The 18,176-nt window shown below is 46.3% G+C and overlaps 1 protein-coding gene across 6 annotated transcripts in view; it reads left to right on the plus strand.

Moving 5' to 3' along the window:
* DCST2 (DC-STAMP domain containing 2) overlaps positions 1-18,176 on the plus strand; it is a 74,357-nt gene that overhangs the window by 36,763 nt on the left and 19,418 nt on the right. For 5 of the 6 annotated variants that reach the window (XM_056532122.1, XM_056532119.1, XM_056532116.1 and 2 more), the window contains 6 exons: positions 6,707-6,871; positions 7,019-7,186; positions 8,831-8,931; positions 9,428-9,558; positions 9,640-9,770; positions 11,421-11,514. In XM_056532122.1, coding sequence (XP_056388097.1) covers positions 6,707-6,871; positions 7,019-7,186; positions 8,831-8,931; positions 9,428-9,558; positions 9,640-9,770; positions 11,421-11,514 — 790 coding nt within the window. The remainder of the gene's footprint in view (positions 1-6,706; positions 6,872-7,018; positions 7,187-8,830; positions 8,932-9,427; positions 9,559-9,639; positions 9,771-11,420; positions 11,515-18,176) is intronic. The other variant, XM_056532118.1, reaches the window with a different exon arrangement.

Here is an 18,176-nt window from a genome sequence, read left to right on the forward strand (position 1 = left end):
TTTTTTGCACATCTGACCACTGTCACTTTAAACATTAATAACTTTCTACATATTCTACTTTAACACAGTGGTAAAATTTTGTGGCAACTTGCATCATTTCATGGTGAAAAATCTAAAAATTTGATGAAAAAAATGAAAATTTAGCATTTTTCTAACTTTAAAGCTCTCTGCTTGTAAGGAAAATGGATATGCCAAATAATTTTTTTTTGGATCACATATACAATATGTCTACTTTAAGTTTGCATCATAAAATTGACGTGTTTTTACTTTTGGAAGACACCAGAGGACTTCAGTTCAACAGCAATTTTCAAATTTTTCACAAAATTTTCAAACTCACTATTTTTCAGTGACCAGTTCAGTTTTGAAGTGGATTTGAAGGGTCTTCATATTAGAAATACCCCATAAATGACCCCAATGTAAAAACTACACCCCCAAAGTATTCAAAATGACATTCAGTAAGTGTTTTAACCCTTTAGGTGTTTCACAGGAATAGCAGCAAAGTGAAGGAGAAAATTCTAAATCTTCATTTTTTACACTCGCATGTTCTTGTAGACCCAATTTTTGAATTTTTGCAAGGGGTAAAAGGAGAACATTTTTACTGGTGTTTGTAGCCCAACTTCTCTCGAGTAAGCACATACCTCATATGTCTATGTAAAGTGTTCGGTGGGTGCAGTAGAGGGCTCAGAAGGGAAGGAGCGACAAGGGGATTTTGGAGAGAACATTTTTCTGAAATGGTTTTTGGGGGGCATGTCACCTTTAGGAAGCCCCTAGGGTGCCACAACAGCAAAAAAAAAAACACATGGCATACCATTTTGGAAACTATACCCCTCGGGGAATGTAACAAGGAATTAAGTGAGCCTTAATACCCCACAGGTGTTTCATGACTTTTGCAAATGTAAAAAAAAAAAATAATATAAAATGCTTGTTTTCCCAAAAATTTTACATTTTTACAAAGGGTTAAAGCAGAAAATACCCCCCAAAATTTGAAGCACAATTTCTCCCGATTCAGAAAACACCCCATGTGGGGGTGAAAAATGCTCTGTTGGCGCACTACAGGTCTCAGAAGAGGAGTAGTCACATTTGGCTTTTTGGAAGCAAATTTTGCTCTGGGGGCATGCCGCATTTAGGAAGCCCCTATGGTGTCAGGACAGCAAAAAAAAATAACCACATGGCATTATATTTTGGAAACTAGACCCCTTGGGGAACGTAACAAGGGGTAAAGTGAACGTTAATACCCCACAGGGGTTTCACAACTTTTGCATATGTAGAAAAAAAATACAAAATTTGACCAAAAATGCTTGGTTTCCCAAAAATTTTACATTTTTACAAAGGGTTAAAGCAGAAAATACCCTCCCAAAATTTGAAGCCCAATTTCTCCCGATTCAGAAAACATCCCATATGGGGGTGAAAAGTGCTCTGCTGGCGCACTACAGGTCTCAGAAGAGGAGTAGTCACATTTGGCTTTTTGGAAGCAAATTTTGCTCTGGGGGCATGCCGCATTTAGGAAGCCCCTATGGTGCCAGGACAGCAAAATACCCCCCACATGTCCTACCATTTTGGAAACTAAACCCCTTGAGGAATGTAACAAGGGGTAAAGTGAGCCTTAATACCCCACAGGTGTTTCATGACTTTTGCAAATGTAAAAAAAAAAAAAAAAAAAATAATATAAAATGCTTGTTTTCCCAAAAATTTTACATTTTTACAAAGGGTTAAAGCAGAAAATACCCCCCAAAATTTGAAGCACAATTTCTCCCGATTCAGAAAACACCCCATGTGGGGGTGAAAAATGCTCTGTTGGCGCACTACAGGTCTCAGAAGAGGAGTAGTCACATTTGGCTTTTTGGAAGCAAATTTTGCTCTGGGGGCATGCCGCATTTAGGAAGCCCCTATGGTGTCAGGACAGCAAAAAAAAATAACCACATGGCATTATATTTTGGAAACTAGACCCCTTGGGGAACGTAACAAGGGGTAAAGTGAACGTTAATACCCCACAGGGGTTTCACAACTTTTGCATATGTAGAAAAAAAATACAAAATTTGACCAAAAATGCTTGGTTTCCCAAAAATTTTACATTTTTACAAAGGGTTAAAGCAGAAAATACCCTCCCAAAATTTGAAGCCCAATTTCTCCCGATTCAGAAAACATCCCATATGGGGGTGAAAAGTGCTCTGCTGGCGCACTACAGGTCTCAGAAGAGGAGTAGTCACATTTGGCTTTTTGGAAGCAAATTTTGCTCTGGGGGCATGACGCATTTAGGAAGCCCCTATGGTGCCAGGACAGCAAAATACCCCCCACATGTCATACCATTTTGGAAACTAAACCCCTTGAGGAATGTAACAAGGGGTAAAGTGAGCCTTAATACCCCACAGGTGTTTCATGACTTTTGCAAATGTAAAAAAAAAAAAAAAAAAATTAATATAAAATGCTTGTTTTCCCAAAAATTTTACATTTTTACAAAGGGTTAAAGCAGAAAATACCCCCCAAAATTTGAAGCACAATTTCTCCCGATTCAGAAAACACCCCATGTGGGGGTGAAAAATGCTCTGTTGGCGCACTACAGGTCTCAGAAGAGGAGTAGTCACATTTGGCTTTTTGGAAGCAAATTTTGCTCTGGGGGCATGCCGCATTTAGGAAGCCCCTATGGTGTCAGGACAGCAAAAAAAAAATAACCACATGGCATTATATTTTGGAAACTAGACCCCTTGGGGAACGTAACAAGGGGTAAAGTGAACGTTAATACCCCACAGGGGTTTCACAACTTTTGCATATGTAGAAAAAAAATACAAAATTTGACCAAAAATGCTTGGTTTCCCAAAAATTTTACATTTTTACAAAGGGTTAAAGCAGAAAATACCCTCCCAAAATTTGAAGCCCAATTTCTCCCGATTCAGAAAACACCCCATATGGGGGTGAAAAGTGCTCTGCTGGCGCACTACAGGTCTCAGAAGAGGAGTAGTCACATTTGGCTTTTTGGAAGCAAATTTTGCTCTGGGGGCATGCCGCATTTAGGAAGCCCCTATGGTGCCAGGACAGTAAAATACCCCCCACATGTCATACCATTTTGGAAACTAAACCCCTTGAGGAATGTAACAAGGGGTAAAGTGAACCTTAATACCCCACAGGGATTTCATGACTTTTGCAAATGTAATGACTTTTTTTTCACTAAAATGTGGGTTTCCCCACTAATTTCACATTGTTGCAAGGGTTAATAGTAGAAAAGACCCCCCAAAATTTGTAACCCCATCTCTTCTGAGTATGTAGGTACCCCATAAGTGGACGTCAAGGGCACTACGGGCGAACTACAATGCTCAGAAGAGAAGGAGTCACATTTGCAAACTTTGCTGAAATGGGGGGGACATGTCGCATTTTGGAAGCCCCTATGATGCCAGGACAGCAAAATACCCCCCACATGTCATACCATTTTGGAAACTAGACCCCTTGAGGAATGTAACAAGGGGTAAAGTAAGCCTTAATACCCCACAGGGGTTTCACCACTTTTGCATATGTAAAAAAAAAAAAAAAAAAATTCGCTAAAATGTGTGTTTCCCCCCAAATTTTACATTTTTACAAGGGTTAATAGCAGAAAAGACACCCCACAATTTGTAAATACATTTCTTTGGAGTAAGGACATACCTTATTTTTTGATGATTTAGGCTTGGGGGGTGCACAGCAGGTCTTACTTGAGTGGGAGCGCAGTCAGGGACCTTTAGCTTGATATGGAGCCAGGATATGGGACCCCCCCTCAAGGAGCGCTGATGGGGGGAGCACTGAGCCCTAAGATAGGGGAACACTATGGGGAACAATGGGCCGTAACTGGGGTAGACAGGTGGGGTACAGAGGCCCGTAATATGGGGTACAGTGGGCCACGAAATTATAAAACATAATAAAACAGCATATGTTCCCAGAATTATGACCCAGAGCATAGCCAAAACAAAAAAAAATATGCCCACCCCAAACCCTATGCTCTGAGTCATCATTCTGGGAATGTGGTGTGTGTGGCCGTCCCTAACCTGTTGCCTCAAATGCGCACCCGCTCAGGAGAGAGAGCGCTGCGCATTTGAGGCAACATAAAAAGTCCCCGATGATAGTGACTCAGTGACCTATGACCCATTTTTGAAAAAACACCCCCAGAGGTCTTATCAGGTTTTGGGGTTTTTTTCAGGTTTTTTGGGGCAATTTAGTAATTTTATGGGGGTTACATTATGGAATGTACTCTGGACTTGGTACATTGGTCAAATTATGGAAAATTCAAATGAAAAGGGAAAATTTAGTGCTCCATGGAAGTGTGATACTCCCTGAAGCAGCCTATGCAGAGGCCCGGATTATCTGGGCAAGTGTCGCATTGATATGTGTTGTCCTTGCGCATCCCCTTCCTGAAACACACTCTGCATTTTTTCTGGGTTCGTCCCTTCTTTCCAGTGGGGGGGATCACACCTGGAAATTGCTGGCCGGGGACCATCCTGGCGCCTATAACTCCAGACCCTTGGGAAGTCCGGCCTGATCTTTCCCGGTCGCCAAAGATCAGGAACCTTAGGACTTCTTCTTGGTACTGGAGGAATGTCCCTGTGTTGCCAGCGTACTGGGATAGTACAAAAGCGTTGTACATGGCAACCTGTACCAAGTAGACTGCAACTTTTTTGTACCATGCCCGTGTTTTCCGCATGGTGTTGTATGGCTTGAGGACTTGATCTGAGAGATCAACTCCCCCCATATACCGATTGTAGTCCAGAATACAATCGGGCTTGAGGACCGGTCCCACGGTACCTCGCACAGGGACAGGGGTGCTGCCATTCCCATGAATAGTGGTGAGCCTAAGGACATCCCTCTTATCCTTATACTTCACCAACAACAGGTTATCATGGGTCAGGGCACGGGACTCACCCTTGGGAATAGGCGTCTTGACCAAATTTAGAGGGAGGCCTCTCTGGTTTTTCCGCACGGTCCCACAAGCGGATGTGGATCTGGCGGCAAGGGATGTGAAGAGAGGGATGCTGGTATAAAAGTTGTCCACGTACACGTGGTAACCCTTATCCAGCAATGGGTGCATAAGGTCCCAAACGATTTTCCCGCTAACACCCAGAGTGGGGGAACAATCTGGGGGTTCAATACGGGAATCTCGTCCCTCATATACTCTAAACCTGCAAGTGTACCCGGAGGTACTCTCACAGAGTTTATAGAGCTTCACGCCATACCGCGCCCGCTTCGAGGGAATATACTGGCGGAAGATGAGTCTCCCCTTAAAACTGATTAGAGACTCATCTACCGAGAGGTCCCTGAGCGGTACGTAGGCCTCCAAAAATTTGGCCCCAAAGTGATCGATGACCGGCCTCACTTTGTAAAGCCGGTCATAGGCGGGATCACCTGTCACTGAAAAAAAACTTTAAAAACTCCAGATCAGTGAAGCCAGCCGTGTCAATCCGGATTCCTGAGTCGCCAACAAACTCAGGAATCCGTGGCTGATAATCCTCTGGGAGGCTCCAGACAGGGTCATCGGAAGGGGCACTTGTCTGGGGGGCTGGACTCCTATTACGAGCGGCATTGCCACTTGTACTAGTGTCGGCCACTGGGTCACTCTCATGGGGGGTGCGTGGCCTCGCCTGGCGGCGTCTCCGCCGCCATACGGGGGACTCATCATCACTGCTAGATGATGAGGAGGACGATGAAGAACACAAAAATGTTGGATCTTCATCGTCCTCACTGGCAGATTCGGAGTCGGAGGCTAAAAAAGCGTAAGCCTCCGCTACCGAAAATGCCCGGCGAGCCATCGCCTTTTTTCTGCGGGGGGGGGGGGGGGGGTTGTGTGCGGGGGGGGGGGGCAGGGAAGTGTGTATGTGGTGCTTGGTGTACTACTTTATATATAACGGTGTGTTATAATTGGGGGGGGGGGGAAACACTGCGGCCAGAAAAAAAAAAAGGGTGCCGCACGCAGCTCCCTGATCCCCTAATAGGACCTGGGGTCAGGGATCAGACCCTAATAGGACCCTTGGGGACCTATTAGGGGGTCGGGGGGGGGGGGGTACTTTTTTCTTTTTCTTCTTTTTTTACTTTTTTTTTAAACTTTTTTAACTTTATTAGTCCTACCTGTCCCTATACACTGCTCTCCCTATTGTAACGGCTCCTCAGGGGCTCCGGCTCCGAGGGGGGGTTGACGGTCTTCTCCTCACTGCTGCACCCGCTGACTGAACGCAGAGAGCGGGTACAGCAGCGGGAAGGAGCCGTTAACCCCTCCCCTGCCGCTCTTCTATTGGCTGGACGATCGCCGGCCAATAGCAGCGTTGCTGGGGCGGTGACAGTATTGTCACCGCTCCCCAGCAACGGTAGGTGATTGGCGGTGTATTGTACACCGCCGATCACCATTTATTTCCAGGTCATCGGGTCATCACTGACCTGAATGACCGGAATCACCGCTGATCGCCCGCACGATTTCGCGGAAGATCTGCGGCGATCGTCGACATGTGGGGGTCCCGGGACCCCCCTTGGCGTCCGGTTTCGCAACTTGCCCGGCGCGCGGCGGGATTCAAAATTCGCTGGGACGTATGAGTACGTCCCTGGTCCTTAAGACCCAGGGCGCAGGGACGTACTCATACGTCCGTGGTCCTTAAGGGGTTAAAAAAACTTTCAGGAAATAATGAACGTTCTCATTTTTCATCCTATAGGTGACATCCAGAACATCTGTATAACCCCTTTTTCTCACTTATTTCTCCAGCCTCACTGTCACTGACTAAAAAAGAAAAGAAAGGCTACGTCTTTGCAATCCTTAATGTCGTCAGGAGCCTCCTCCTTGCGCTCTTGATTATTTTTGTGGATTACTACTTCTTCTGCCTGCTGGATTATGTTGACCATCTAATGAAAGAAAAAATTGTCATTCGTGGTGAGAGACATTGTGTTCCAGATCTTTCTTTACCCTTAAAGACCAAGATGTTGGCCTGGGTTATATATATATATATATACATAAGCAGTTGTGCTGTGTCCACATACACACTAATACAGTCCATTATGTTTCTCCTTCTTGTCTTAGAACCCAATGTACTTTCATTGCTCGTAAACGGGACAGGAGAAGCCGAGGAGATTTACGTCACCCTGGTCTCTGCATTCGATGCTCTGAAAAAATCCAACATTATCGACTATACCAAGAAATGCCAAGTCATACCTAGCAAACCTGACTTCCTGGAGTATGGTATTATCGGTATGTTCCTATACACAACTTAGATGTTAAGCACCACTTAGTATAAACACCATTCGAGTTAGGTTAAAACATAACTTTTACTGATATTAGTAGAAGGTAATAAAAAGGGGTACACACATAAATTGGGGGCACATGGAAAAAAGGGGTACAGGTGAAGCCCTATTCTTAAAGTACCTAATAAATTCTTACTATACGTGTGGAAATAGAAAGAGAAACAATAAATGGGGGGGGTAATACAATACAATCTTAAAATTGTGGTAGGTCTCTTTTGGCTACGCGTTTCGCCCTCCTTAATAGTGGGGGGACTTATCAGGGATAAGAGAACCACAAAGAACACATGATATAAATAGGTGTACCTAATAGAACATACACAATAAAGTAACCGATAGTATGATAAAGGGTAACAATAGTAAGCAGGAATCTCAAAGAGGAAGTCTGTGTCAGTCTTAGTCAGAGATCTGTCTTAGACATGTGGCAACATTTACGTAATCAGCAATACAGATACAATGATGATACACATCCACTACAGAAATTGATGGCTTCAGAGGGTATTATACAAATAGTAGCCTGTATTGTGCATATATAAGATGACAGCCGCACCAAGATTAGATATTGCACAACAGGCTGACAGATATATTATTCAAGTATCCACATATTTGATCACAGATTCCTGGACAATATGCCGGGATGAGATAAGAAAATTAAATATGTGGCACATCCAGTGGAGGCAGATGTATATTAGTCTAGGGCTCTGAAATATATATGGTAGGGAAAACTACCTGGTGATGGTGATACAGTTGTCCTTTGGCGGTATGATATCCCGCACTGATCTGGATGTGCCACGAGGACGCCGCCAGGCGTAGGCAAAAGAGACCTACCACAATTTTAAGATTGTATTGTATTACCCCCCCCCCCCCCCCCCCCCATTTATTGTTTCTCTTTCTATTTCCACACGTATAGTAAGAATTTATTAGGGACTTTAAGAATAGGGCTTCACCTGTACCCCTTTTTTCCTTATGCCCCCAATTTATGTGTGTACCCCTTTTTATTACCTTCTACTAATATCAGTAAAAGTTATGTTTCAACCTAACTCGAATGGTGTTTATACTAAGTGGTGCTTGAAATGTAATTCTTATCACCAAGAGTTGTATAACGTTGTAAGGTTGTGGTACCTACTATCTATACCATAAGTTGTTTGTTTGTTTTTTTTACAACTTAGATGTTGTAGCATAAAGAAAGAATAAATATAGTAAAGAGACGAGTGGAGAAGATGTTCCTCAGCCTCCACGTCTTCTTCATGACATAAGTTAGAAATACAGAACCGTAATAGGAAATAGCCCAATTTACAAAATAGAGACAATGAGGGAGATTTATCAAAACCTGTCCAGAGGAAAAGTTGCTGGGTTGCCCATAGCAACCAATCAGATCGCTCCTTTCATTTCTCAGAGGCCTTTTCAAAAATGAAAGAAGCGATCTGATTGGTTGCTATGGGCAACTCAGCAACTTTTCCTCTGGACAGGTTTTGATAAATTTCCCCCAATGTATATTTTCTTAGATTTGGTTTTAGAATCTCTTCTATCCTCTATTATATCTGTAATGTTCTCTCCTGGACACTAACCTGTCACTCTCCTCCTATATCCACAGGGTTCATTCACGGACTTGCCCTTGTAATAGCCGTCATTGGGATTTATGTGCAGAGGCTAAGACGATATATATGTGCCTCTTACTACCCGACCCGTGAGCAGGTGAGCCGATCTATATCCCGCTGTCTTGGATACATATGAGAAATTCTGCAAGTTTCTAGATGACTTCTCTAGGGATCTGCAGACAGGGCCGGCTCTGCCTATAGGCAAAAAGGTAGCTACCTAGAGCGCCCTCTTGATGGGGTGCCACTCTGCCTGCCACAAGAAAGTAAGACAATAAACACCTGCTCGCCACTCGCTCATCCAGCAGCATGAGGAGGAGGTTTGTTACAGTGTGTCACTCCAGTAGTAAGGTGGGGCGTGTCAAAGGGCAGGCCAATGGGCGGAGTCAAGGGGGTGGCAAAGTTAGCTTTTGCCTAGGGTGGTGAAGAACGTTGCACCAGCCCTGTCTGCAGAACATTGCTCCATCTCTCATCTGACAGATGCATATCAATCTATTCTGCTGACTAGGGACATTTATTGTTCTAGTTTTATGGGAATGGCTGGATCTGTAGGATAAATGGTATTGATAATAAACGTTTCTTTCATTCCCTGTAAGGAACGGATCTGTTTCCTCTACAACCAGTTTCTGACCAAGCGAACTCACCTGGAGAAGGTGCTATATCAGAGTATACGGTTCAACAAAGCAGACAAGGGTCACAACAACATCCTGCTAATACTCGCTGCCAAGTAAGGGCAAGCATGGCCTCTGCTTCATATCTGTACATGTGCCGATTATCTCCAGCTGACTTGCCTCTCTGTTCCCTATAGGTGCCCATTTTTATTTGGCTGGTTAGCAAAATTTCTAGTCGCCAAAGAAGATTATTGTATAGGATGCGCCCAAGCGATTACTAGTAAAAACTCTAAAGACTACTACGAATGTAGCACCTTTGGATGCAAAGGTAAGAGACCTCCTTAAAGGGGTACTCCACCCCTAGACATCTTATCACCTATCCAAAGGATAAGGGATAAGATGTCTGATTGCGGGGGTCCCGCCGCTGGAGATCTCGGCTGAGGCACCCCAGACATGGATCGAACTTCGCTCTGTGCCGGATGACTGACGGTGCGAGGCGGAGGCTCGTGACGTCATGGCCATGCCACCTCAATGCAAGTCTATAGGAGGGTTGGCGTCCCATCCACTTGCATTGAAGGAACGTGTCCATGACATCACAAGCGGGGCACGGGCGTGACGTCTCGAGCCTCCGGCGCTGCACCCGACACTCTAAACAAATGCCAGGTGAATCAGAGAGATGGCGACCGCCGCGATCAGACATCTTATCCCCTACACTTTGGAAAGGTTTTAAGATGTCTAGGGGTGGAGTACCCTTTTAAAGAAGCATTCATAAATGCAGCATAGTCTATTATTAGAAAATAATGTAGAGGTTTTATCGGATGCGGCAAGCATGGGATCGGCTCCATTTTGGTTTACAAATGCACAATGAGGTGGGTTCTGAAATGCAGCCTACATTTCCCATGATTCCTTTGTATGGGGCGTTAGATCACTGAACCTAGTTATCCCATCAATCTGCTGGTGCTGGAGATCGCCCAGGTCTCCAGCACCATCACTTCACACATCAGTTTGCACTTTTTTTTTTTTTTTTTACTGCATTTTAGCTGTTTTTGCAGAAATTAGCTGGTTTTCAAAATCCTGGTAAAAATTCCTTGTTTTTACAATTTTTTTTGCACAGTTGTGGTACAATATTTATATTTTGTCACGATTTGGGGAAAATCACAGAAAAAAAGCTGCAGGAAATGCAATGTGCGAACACAACCTCAAGGGAGCTGTATAACAACTATATATACTGATCCCATAGAGCTAGCAGAAGCAGTATACAGATAGAGCTGGAGGAGATGTGTATAATAACTATATATCATTATCCCATAGAGATAGCAGCAGTATACAGATAAAGCTGGAGGGGAGTTGTATTATTACTATATATCCTGATCCCATAGAGATAGCAGCAGCAGTATACAGATGAGCTGGAGGAGAGGTTTATAACTACTATATACAATGATCTCAGTTATAGTAGCAGTATACAGATAGAGCTGGAGGGGAGGCGTAAAAGAATTATATATCCTGATCCCATAGAGATAGCAGAGGGGTCGGGAAGCTTGTAGGATCGATCTTGTAGGTGATTATGTCATCCTGTTGTCCACAGGAAGAAAGAAACCAGGTCTGACATCCTGTCACTCACCGTAAGCACAGTAACTGCTTCTGAGTCAGACTGGTGATCACATGACCAAGTTACAGTAATGGAACGCATGGATGCAGTTGTGCTGGAATAAAACAAATGCCGCTGTATGACTAGTATTAGGGAGTGAGCATGATATAGGCAACCCCCCCCCCCCCCAAAAAAAAAAAACAACCTGGTGTGTTTCTTTCTAGCCACATGCCCTGTTGATGGGTAACCTCTCCTTGTCTGTCTTCTCTCTTCTCAGCACATATAGCAATCTAACATGCAATGCAAAGCATCATAGCCCCCCCCCCCCCCCCCATGAGCACTTTTATAGACTCCTATTATCTGCTCTATAAATATTCTTTGTCTGTATAGGAAAATACTGTGGAGGTTGCTCCAGGATACTAAATAATACCTGCACCCTCTGTAAGGCGCCCCTAGTGTACAGTGAGAGCGACAGCGAAGAAATGTAAGTAATTTCCTTTCCCCATTATCTTACCACAATGTGTACTATATATATATATATATATATATATATATATATAATTAACCCCTTAAGGACCAGGCCATTTTACACCTTAGGGCCAGAGCGTTTTTTGAACATCTGACCACTGTCACTTTAAACATTAATAACTCTGGAATGCTTTTAGTTATCATTCCGATTCCGAGATTGTTTTTTCGTGACATATTCTACTTTAACACAGTGGTAAAATTTTGTGGTAACTAGCATCCTTTCTTGGTGAAACATCCCCAAATTTGATGAAAAAATTTAAAATGTTGCATTTTTCTAACTTTGAAGCTCTCTGCTTGTAAGGAAAATGGATATTCCAAATACATTTTTTTTTTAATCACATATACAATATGTCTACTTTATGTTTGCGTCATCAAATTGACAAGTTTTTACTTTTGGAAGACACCAGAGGGCTTCAAAGTTCAGCAGCAATTTTCCAATTTTTCTCAAAATTTTCAAACTCGCTATTTTTCAGGGACCATTTCAGGTGTGAAGTGGATTTTAAGGGTCTTCATATTAGAAATATCACATAAAAGACCCCATTATCAAAACTGCACCCCCCAAAGTATTCAAAATGACATTCAGTCAGCGTTTTAACCCTTTAGGTGTTTCACAGGAATAGCAGCAAAGTGAAGGAGAAAATTCACAATCTTCATTTTTTACACCTGCATGTTCTTGTAGACCCAATTTTTGAATATTTACAAGGGATAAAAGGAGAAAATGTATACTTGTGTTTGTAGCCCAATTTCTCTCGAGTAGCACATACCTCATATGTCTATGTAAAGTGTTTGGCAGGCACAGTAGAGGGCTCAGAAGCGAAGGAGCGACAAGGGGATTTTGGATAGTACGTTTTTCTGAAATGTTTTTTGGGGGGCATGTTGCATTTAGGAAAAATGTGTTTTCCCCCAAATTTCACATTTATGCAAGGGTTAATAGCAGAAAATACCCCGCAAAATTTGTAACCCCATCTCTTCTGAGTATGGAGGTACCCCATAAGTTGACCTGAAGTGCACTATGGGCGAACTACAATGCTCAGAAGAGAAGGAGTCATATTTGGCTTTTTGAGAGCAAATTTTGGTCGGGGGGCATGTCGCATTTAGGAAGCCCCTATGGTGCCAGAACAGCAAAAAAAAAAAAAACACATGGCATACCATTTTGGAAACTAGACCCCTTGAGGAACGTAACAAGGAATAAAGTGAGCCTTAATACTCCACAGGGGTTTCACGACTTTTGCATATGTAAAAAAAAAAAAATTCACTAAAATGTGTGTTTCCCCCCAAATTTCACATTTTTGCAAGTGTTAACAGCAGAAAATACCCACCAAAATTTGTAACCCCATCTCTTCTGAGTATGGAGGTACCCCATAAGTTAACCTGAAGTGCACTACGGGCGAACTATAATGCTCAGAAGAGAAGGAGTCATATTTGGCTTTTTGAGAGCAAATTTTGGTCGGGGGGCATGTCGCATTTAGGAAGTCCCTATGGTACCAGAACAGCAAAAAAAAAAAACACATGGCATACCATTTTGGAAACTAAACCCCTTGAGGAACGTAACAAGGAATAAAGTGAGCCTTAATACCCCACAGGGGTTTCACGACTTTTGCATATGTAAAAAAAAAAAAAATTCACTAAAATGTGTGTTTCCCCCCAAATTTCACATTTTTGCAAGTGTTAATAGCAGAAAATACCCCCCAAAATTTGTAACCCCATTTCTTCAGAGTATGGAAATACCCCATGTGTGGACGTCAAGTGCCCTGCGGTCGAACTACAATGCTCAGAATAGGAGGAGCGCCATTGAGCTTTTGAAGAGTGAATTTGTTTGGAATGGTAGTCAGGGGCCATGTGCATTTACAAAGCCCCTTGTGGTGCCAGAACAGTGGACCCCCCCCACATGTGACCCCATTTCGGAAACTACACCCCTCACAGAATTTAATAAGGGGTGCAGTGAGTATTTACACCCCACTGGCATTTGACAGATCTTTGGAACAGTGGGCTGAGCAAATGAAAAATTTAATTTCTCTATCGGCTCCATTGGGGGACACAGACCGTGGGTGTATGCTGCTATCTCTAGGAGGTGTAACACTATGGTAATAAAAAAAAGTCGGCTCCTCCCAGCAGGATATACCCGCCTTCGGGCCATGAGCTAATCAGTTTAAGCTTAGTGTCTGAAGGAGGTGGACATGGTCTGAAATTCTCCAGACCAGGTCTTCTGATTTTTTATTTTTCTAGTATAGGGACGTGTTAGTTTTTTTTATTCCTTTTTCTTTTCTGTTTTCAGGTGGGGACTCCGGTTCCCTGTTTCCCCATTGTGAGTAAGGGGGCACAGACATTGCGTATATGTGCTGTTCACCCCCCCTCACCAAAGGTCAGCGCCTGGGTTGGTACCTCATGGGTCCCCCTACTTCCCTGCTCGCCTCGCTCTCGCATAGCAGCCAGGCGTGATGCAGGGAACTAAGCTGACTGAAGACTTCACTGAAGACTCCATTAGGTAAGTTCTTCTGATTGAGGTAAGTACTTCCCCCCCTTTTCTCCTCAGGTGCGGACTTGCAACTTCTGGAGACCCCTGTTTTGGCCCACCTTTTAAGGTTATAAGGCTGGCTTACTGGGGATGGGGGGAGCACTTTTATTCTGGACCTATATTCTGGGGGAGCAGTGGCATCTGAGGGGGCATATGTTTTTCACTGGAGTGCGTGTGTGTGGTTCTGTGTTAGACCGTAGCGCCTTATATGCGGCTGACAGCCGCTGCGCTGGTACAGGCCGGGCGCTCTCCGCGCCGGCTTACTTTCGTTTTCTCCGCCAGCGCCTTATATGCGGCTGACAGCCGCTGCGCTGGTTCGGGCCGGGCGCCATTACTGCTTCTTCTCGGCCTGTCCTTAGCTCCGCCCACAGGGATTTTCAGTCAGAAGGGGGCCAGTTACTTAGTGCCTCTGCTTTAGGCACGCCCCTCTCGGCTATTGGCTGGCCGGTTTCTCACACTAGCTGCCCTGAGCCGTTCTCCTCACTGCAGCTGCCAGGGGACACAGACTAGGGTGAGAAAGTTCCTGTCTTTTTTCTCATAATGTCCGTACCCAGAGCTGTTCCTCCCTCTAAACAGGAACCTGGAATCTCAGTGACTTATTTTGTCTGTAAGCACTGTAGTACCAAAATGCCTGGCTTTACCGAGCCCACTTGCCCTGCCTGCTCCACTGCTCCCCCAGACCCCCTGATGCCCTTTTGGTTCCGGTGGGTTCAGCCTCTCCACCAGCCTGGGTTTCTTCCCTGACCCAGTATATGGCTGACTTGACCCAAGTCTCCCGTTCGGTGGCTGAGGCCTCCCGGGAAGTGGTGTCCGCCTTGAAGGGGTCTTCCCTGCGCAGGGCCTCTGAGAGGGCCTGCTCCTCGTCTCCACATGCTTCACGCTTTCACAAGCGTACTAGGGGTGCCTCGTCTGACTCTTCCATTGAGTCTTCAGATAGACGTGAGCGTTCCCCTCGTGGGTCCCCCCCCCCCTGTCATCTGGGCACAAACGTCGCTCCTCCAGAGGACGTTCTCGGAGTCGACACTCAGCCACGCCAGAGCCGCGTACTCGGTCAGGGTCGCCCCCCTCCAGGACTGCCTCTACTCGTTCATATTCTCCTGGTGAACTGGTGGATGAGGCTTCCGAGCCGGCATCGGACTCAGAGGACCGCTCGGACTCAATTGAAACGGTGAACTCATTGGTGACAGCCATAAGAGACACCTTTCACTTAGAGGACCCAGGATCTTCAGATTTCACTCCAGGAGTATCCTTTGATCGTGCTAAGCCAGCACCTCAAAGGTTCAGCTCTCACGCTGACTTTGACGACATTCTGGAATCTGCATGGAAACATCCAGACAAGAGTTTCCCGGGAATCAAGACGATTCAAGAACGTTATCCATTTGACAAGGACTTTGTCACTAAGGTGGTTTCCCCTCCCTCAGTGGATCCACCAATCTCCCGGATCTCAAAGGCGACTACACTGCCTCTGGCAGATGCCGCTGCCTTCAAGGATCCCATGGACAAGAAGGTAGAATCCTTAGCGAAGTTTGCCTCTGAAGCAGCTGGCTCTTCTCTTCTTCCCATCTTCGCTTCGACATGGGTGTCCAAGGCTCTGTCGGAGTGGTGCCAACAGCTCCATCAGGATATCTTAGCGGGATCTCCCCCAGAGGATCTATATGCTTTGGCTTTCCAATGCTCTAAAGCTGGGGACTTCCTTTACGCAGCTTCCATGCAGTCAGCCCGTTGTTCTGCCTTTGCTGTTGGTCACCTAGCGGCTCTCCCCCGCTCTATGTGGCTTAAGGCTTGGAATGCGGATGCCGCTTCCAAAAGGTCTCTCACTGAGCTTCCTTTTACGGGTGGCCGTCTTTTTGGCAAACGCCTTGATGAGATTATCTCTGAGGCAATGGGAGGTAAGAGATCCTTGTTACCTCAAAATAAGGCTCGCCCTACTTCCCAAAGGAAGTCCTTTTCCTTTCGGTCCTTTCGGACCTCTGGCTCCAGCAAAGGGTCCGCACAGGCGCCCTCGCTGGACAAGAAGGCTCCCTCATTCTGGGCACGCCCGTCTTGGAAGTCGGACTCCAACCGGTCCGGCCGTTTTGCGCCCAAATCAGGCAACCGCAAACCCACTTCTGCATGAAGTGAGGCCCCCACCCGCGGTTTCTTCTTGGGTGGGAGGTCGTCTCTTACTTTTTCGAGATGTCTGGTCCAACGTTTACCGAATCGAATTCGCCTCCCTTCCCAGGGATTGCTTTTTTCGATCCCGGACCCTCCGGTCTCCTTCTCTGGCGAAGCACTTTCGAGCGGCTCTCCAGTCTCTGCTTCTCCAGGGGGTTATCGCTCCCGTTCCTCCTGGGGAACGGTTTCGGGGTTTCTATTCCAATCTTTTTGTGGTTCCCAAGAAGGACGGTTCGGTGCGACCAATCCTAGACCTCAAGCATCTCAACCGTCATCTTCCTATCCGCCACTTCCGAATGGAATCTCTCCGTTCGGTGGTGGCGTCCCTGGAACAAGGGGAGTTCCTTTCATCAGTGGACATCAAGGATGCCTACCTCCATGTGCCAATATTTCCAGGCCATCATCGGTACCTCCGCTTTGCGGTTCTGGAGGGGCATTTTCAATTCGTAGCCCTCCCCTTTGGTCTAGCCACGGCTCCTCGGGTCTTTATAAAGATCCTTGCGCCAGTGATGGGCCTGTTACGGTCGAGGGGAGTCTCGGTGATACCCTACCTGGACGACCTTCTCATCAAAGCTCCAACCAGAGCCCAGACTCTGGAGAATCTGGACGTCACTCCACACTCTGGATCGCCTCGGGTGGATGGTCAACCGGGACAAGTCAGTCCTCCGTCCTACCCAGTCTCTAACCTTCCTGGGACTTCGATTCGACACGGCCTCTGCCCGAATTTGTCTCCCGCCGGACAAACGTCTGGCGCTTTTGTCGGGGATCCGCTCCCTTCGGACCCAGGTCTCAGTCCCCATCTGCACTTGTATGGAAGTCCTGGGTCGGATGGTGGCAACTATGGAGGCCGTACCCTTTGCCCAGTTTCATTACCGCCCCCTTCAACTGGCGATTCTCTCTCGATGGAACAGGTCTCCTCTGTCCCTCGATCGTCAGATTGTTCTCCCTTGCAGGGTCCGTCAGTCTCTGCTCTGGTGGCTCCGCTTCCCCATTCTTCTCCAAGGGCGGTCATTTCTTCTGGCAGGTAGTTACAACGGATGCCAGCCTGTCGGGCTGGGGCGGCGTGTTCAGGCATTGGACGGTTCAGGGACTCTGGTCTCCTCGAGAGACCCTTCTTCCGATAAACATATTGGAATTACGGGCGATTCTTCTTTGTCTTCTTCATTGGGAGTCCCGTCTTCAGTCCCGTCCTGTCCGCATCCAGTCGGACAACGCCACGGCCGTGGCGTACATAAATCGACAGGGCGGCACTCGCAGCTTGGCAGCCATGGCCGAGGTGACCAAGATTCTCACCTGGGCGGAAAGCAAGGTTCCGGCCATCTCGGCGATTCACATTCCGGGAGTGCTCAACTGGGAAGGGGACTTCCTCAGTCAGTCCTCACCCGACTCCGGCGAGTGGTCTCTACATCCAGAGGTCTTCGCGCAACTCTGCGACCTCTGGGGCATTCCGGACGTGGACCTCTTCGCCTCCCGGCACAATCGGAAGATCCTTCCTTTTGTGTCCAAGTCCCGAGACCCTCAGGCTCTGGCCGTGGACGCCCTAGTGATTCCTTGGGCGGGGTTTGCCCTACCCTATCTGTTCCCTCCTCTTCCGCTCCTTCCCAGGGTGCTGAGGAAGCTCAAAGCAGAGGACGTCCCCGCCATTCTGGTAGCTCCAGATTGGCCCCGAAGGTCGTGGTACGCCGACGAAGTCAGGCTCCTGGACGACGCTCCACTGGGCTTTCCGCTCCGTCCGGACCTTCTCTCTCAGGGTCCTCTTTGCCATCCCAATTTACAGTCGCTGCATTTGACGGCGTGGCGGTTGAGACCGCGGTTTTGAAGGCCCGCGGATTCTCTTCCCAAGTCATTCACACCATGCTCAGGGCTCGTAAGCCCTCCTCCGCAAGAATTTACCACCGTACTTGGAGGGCTTATTAAAGGTCAGGTTTCGGCCTTTGCTGTTCTTTTCC

Source organism: Hyla sarda, chromosome 7 (assembly GCF_029499605.1).
Source record: "Hyla sarda isolate aHylSar1 chromosome 7, aHylSar1.hap1, whole genome shotgun sequence".
Classification (NCBI taxonomy): Eukaryota; Metazoa; Chordata; class Amphibia; order Anura; family Hylidae; genus Hyla; species Hyla sarda.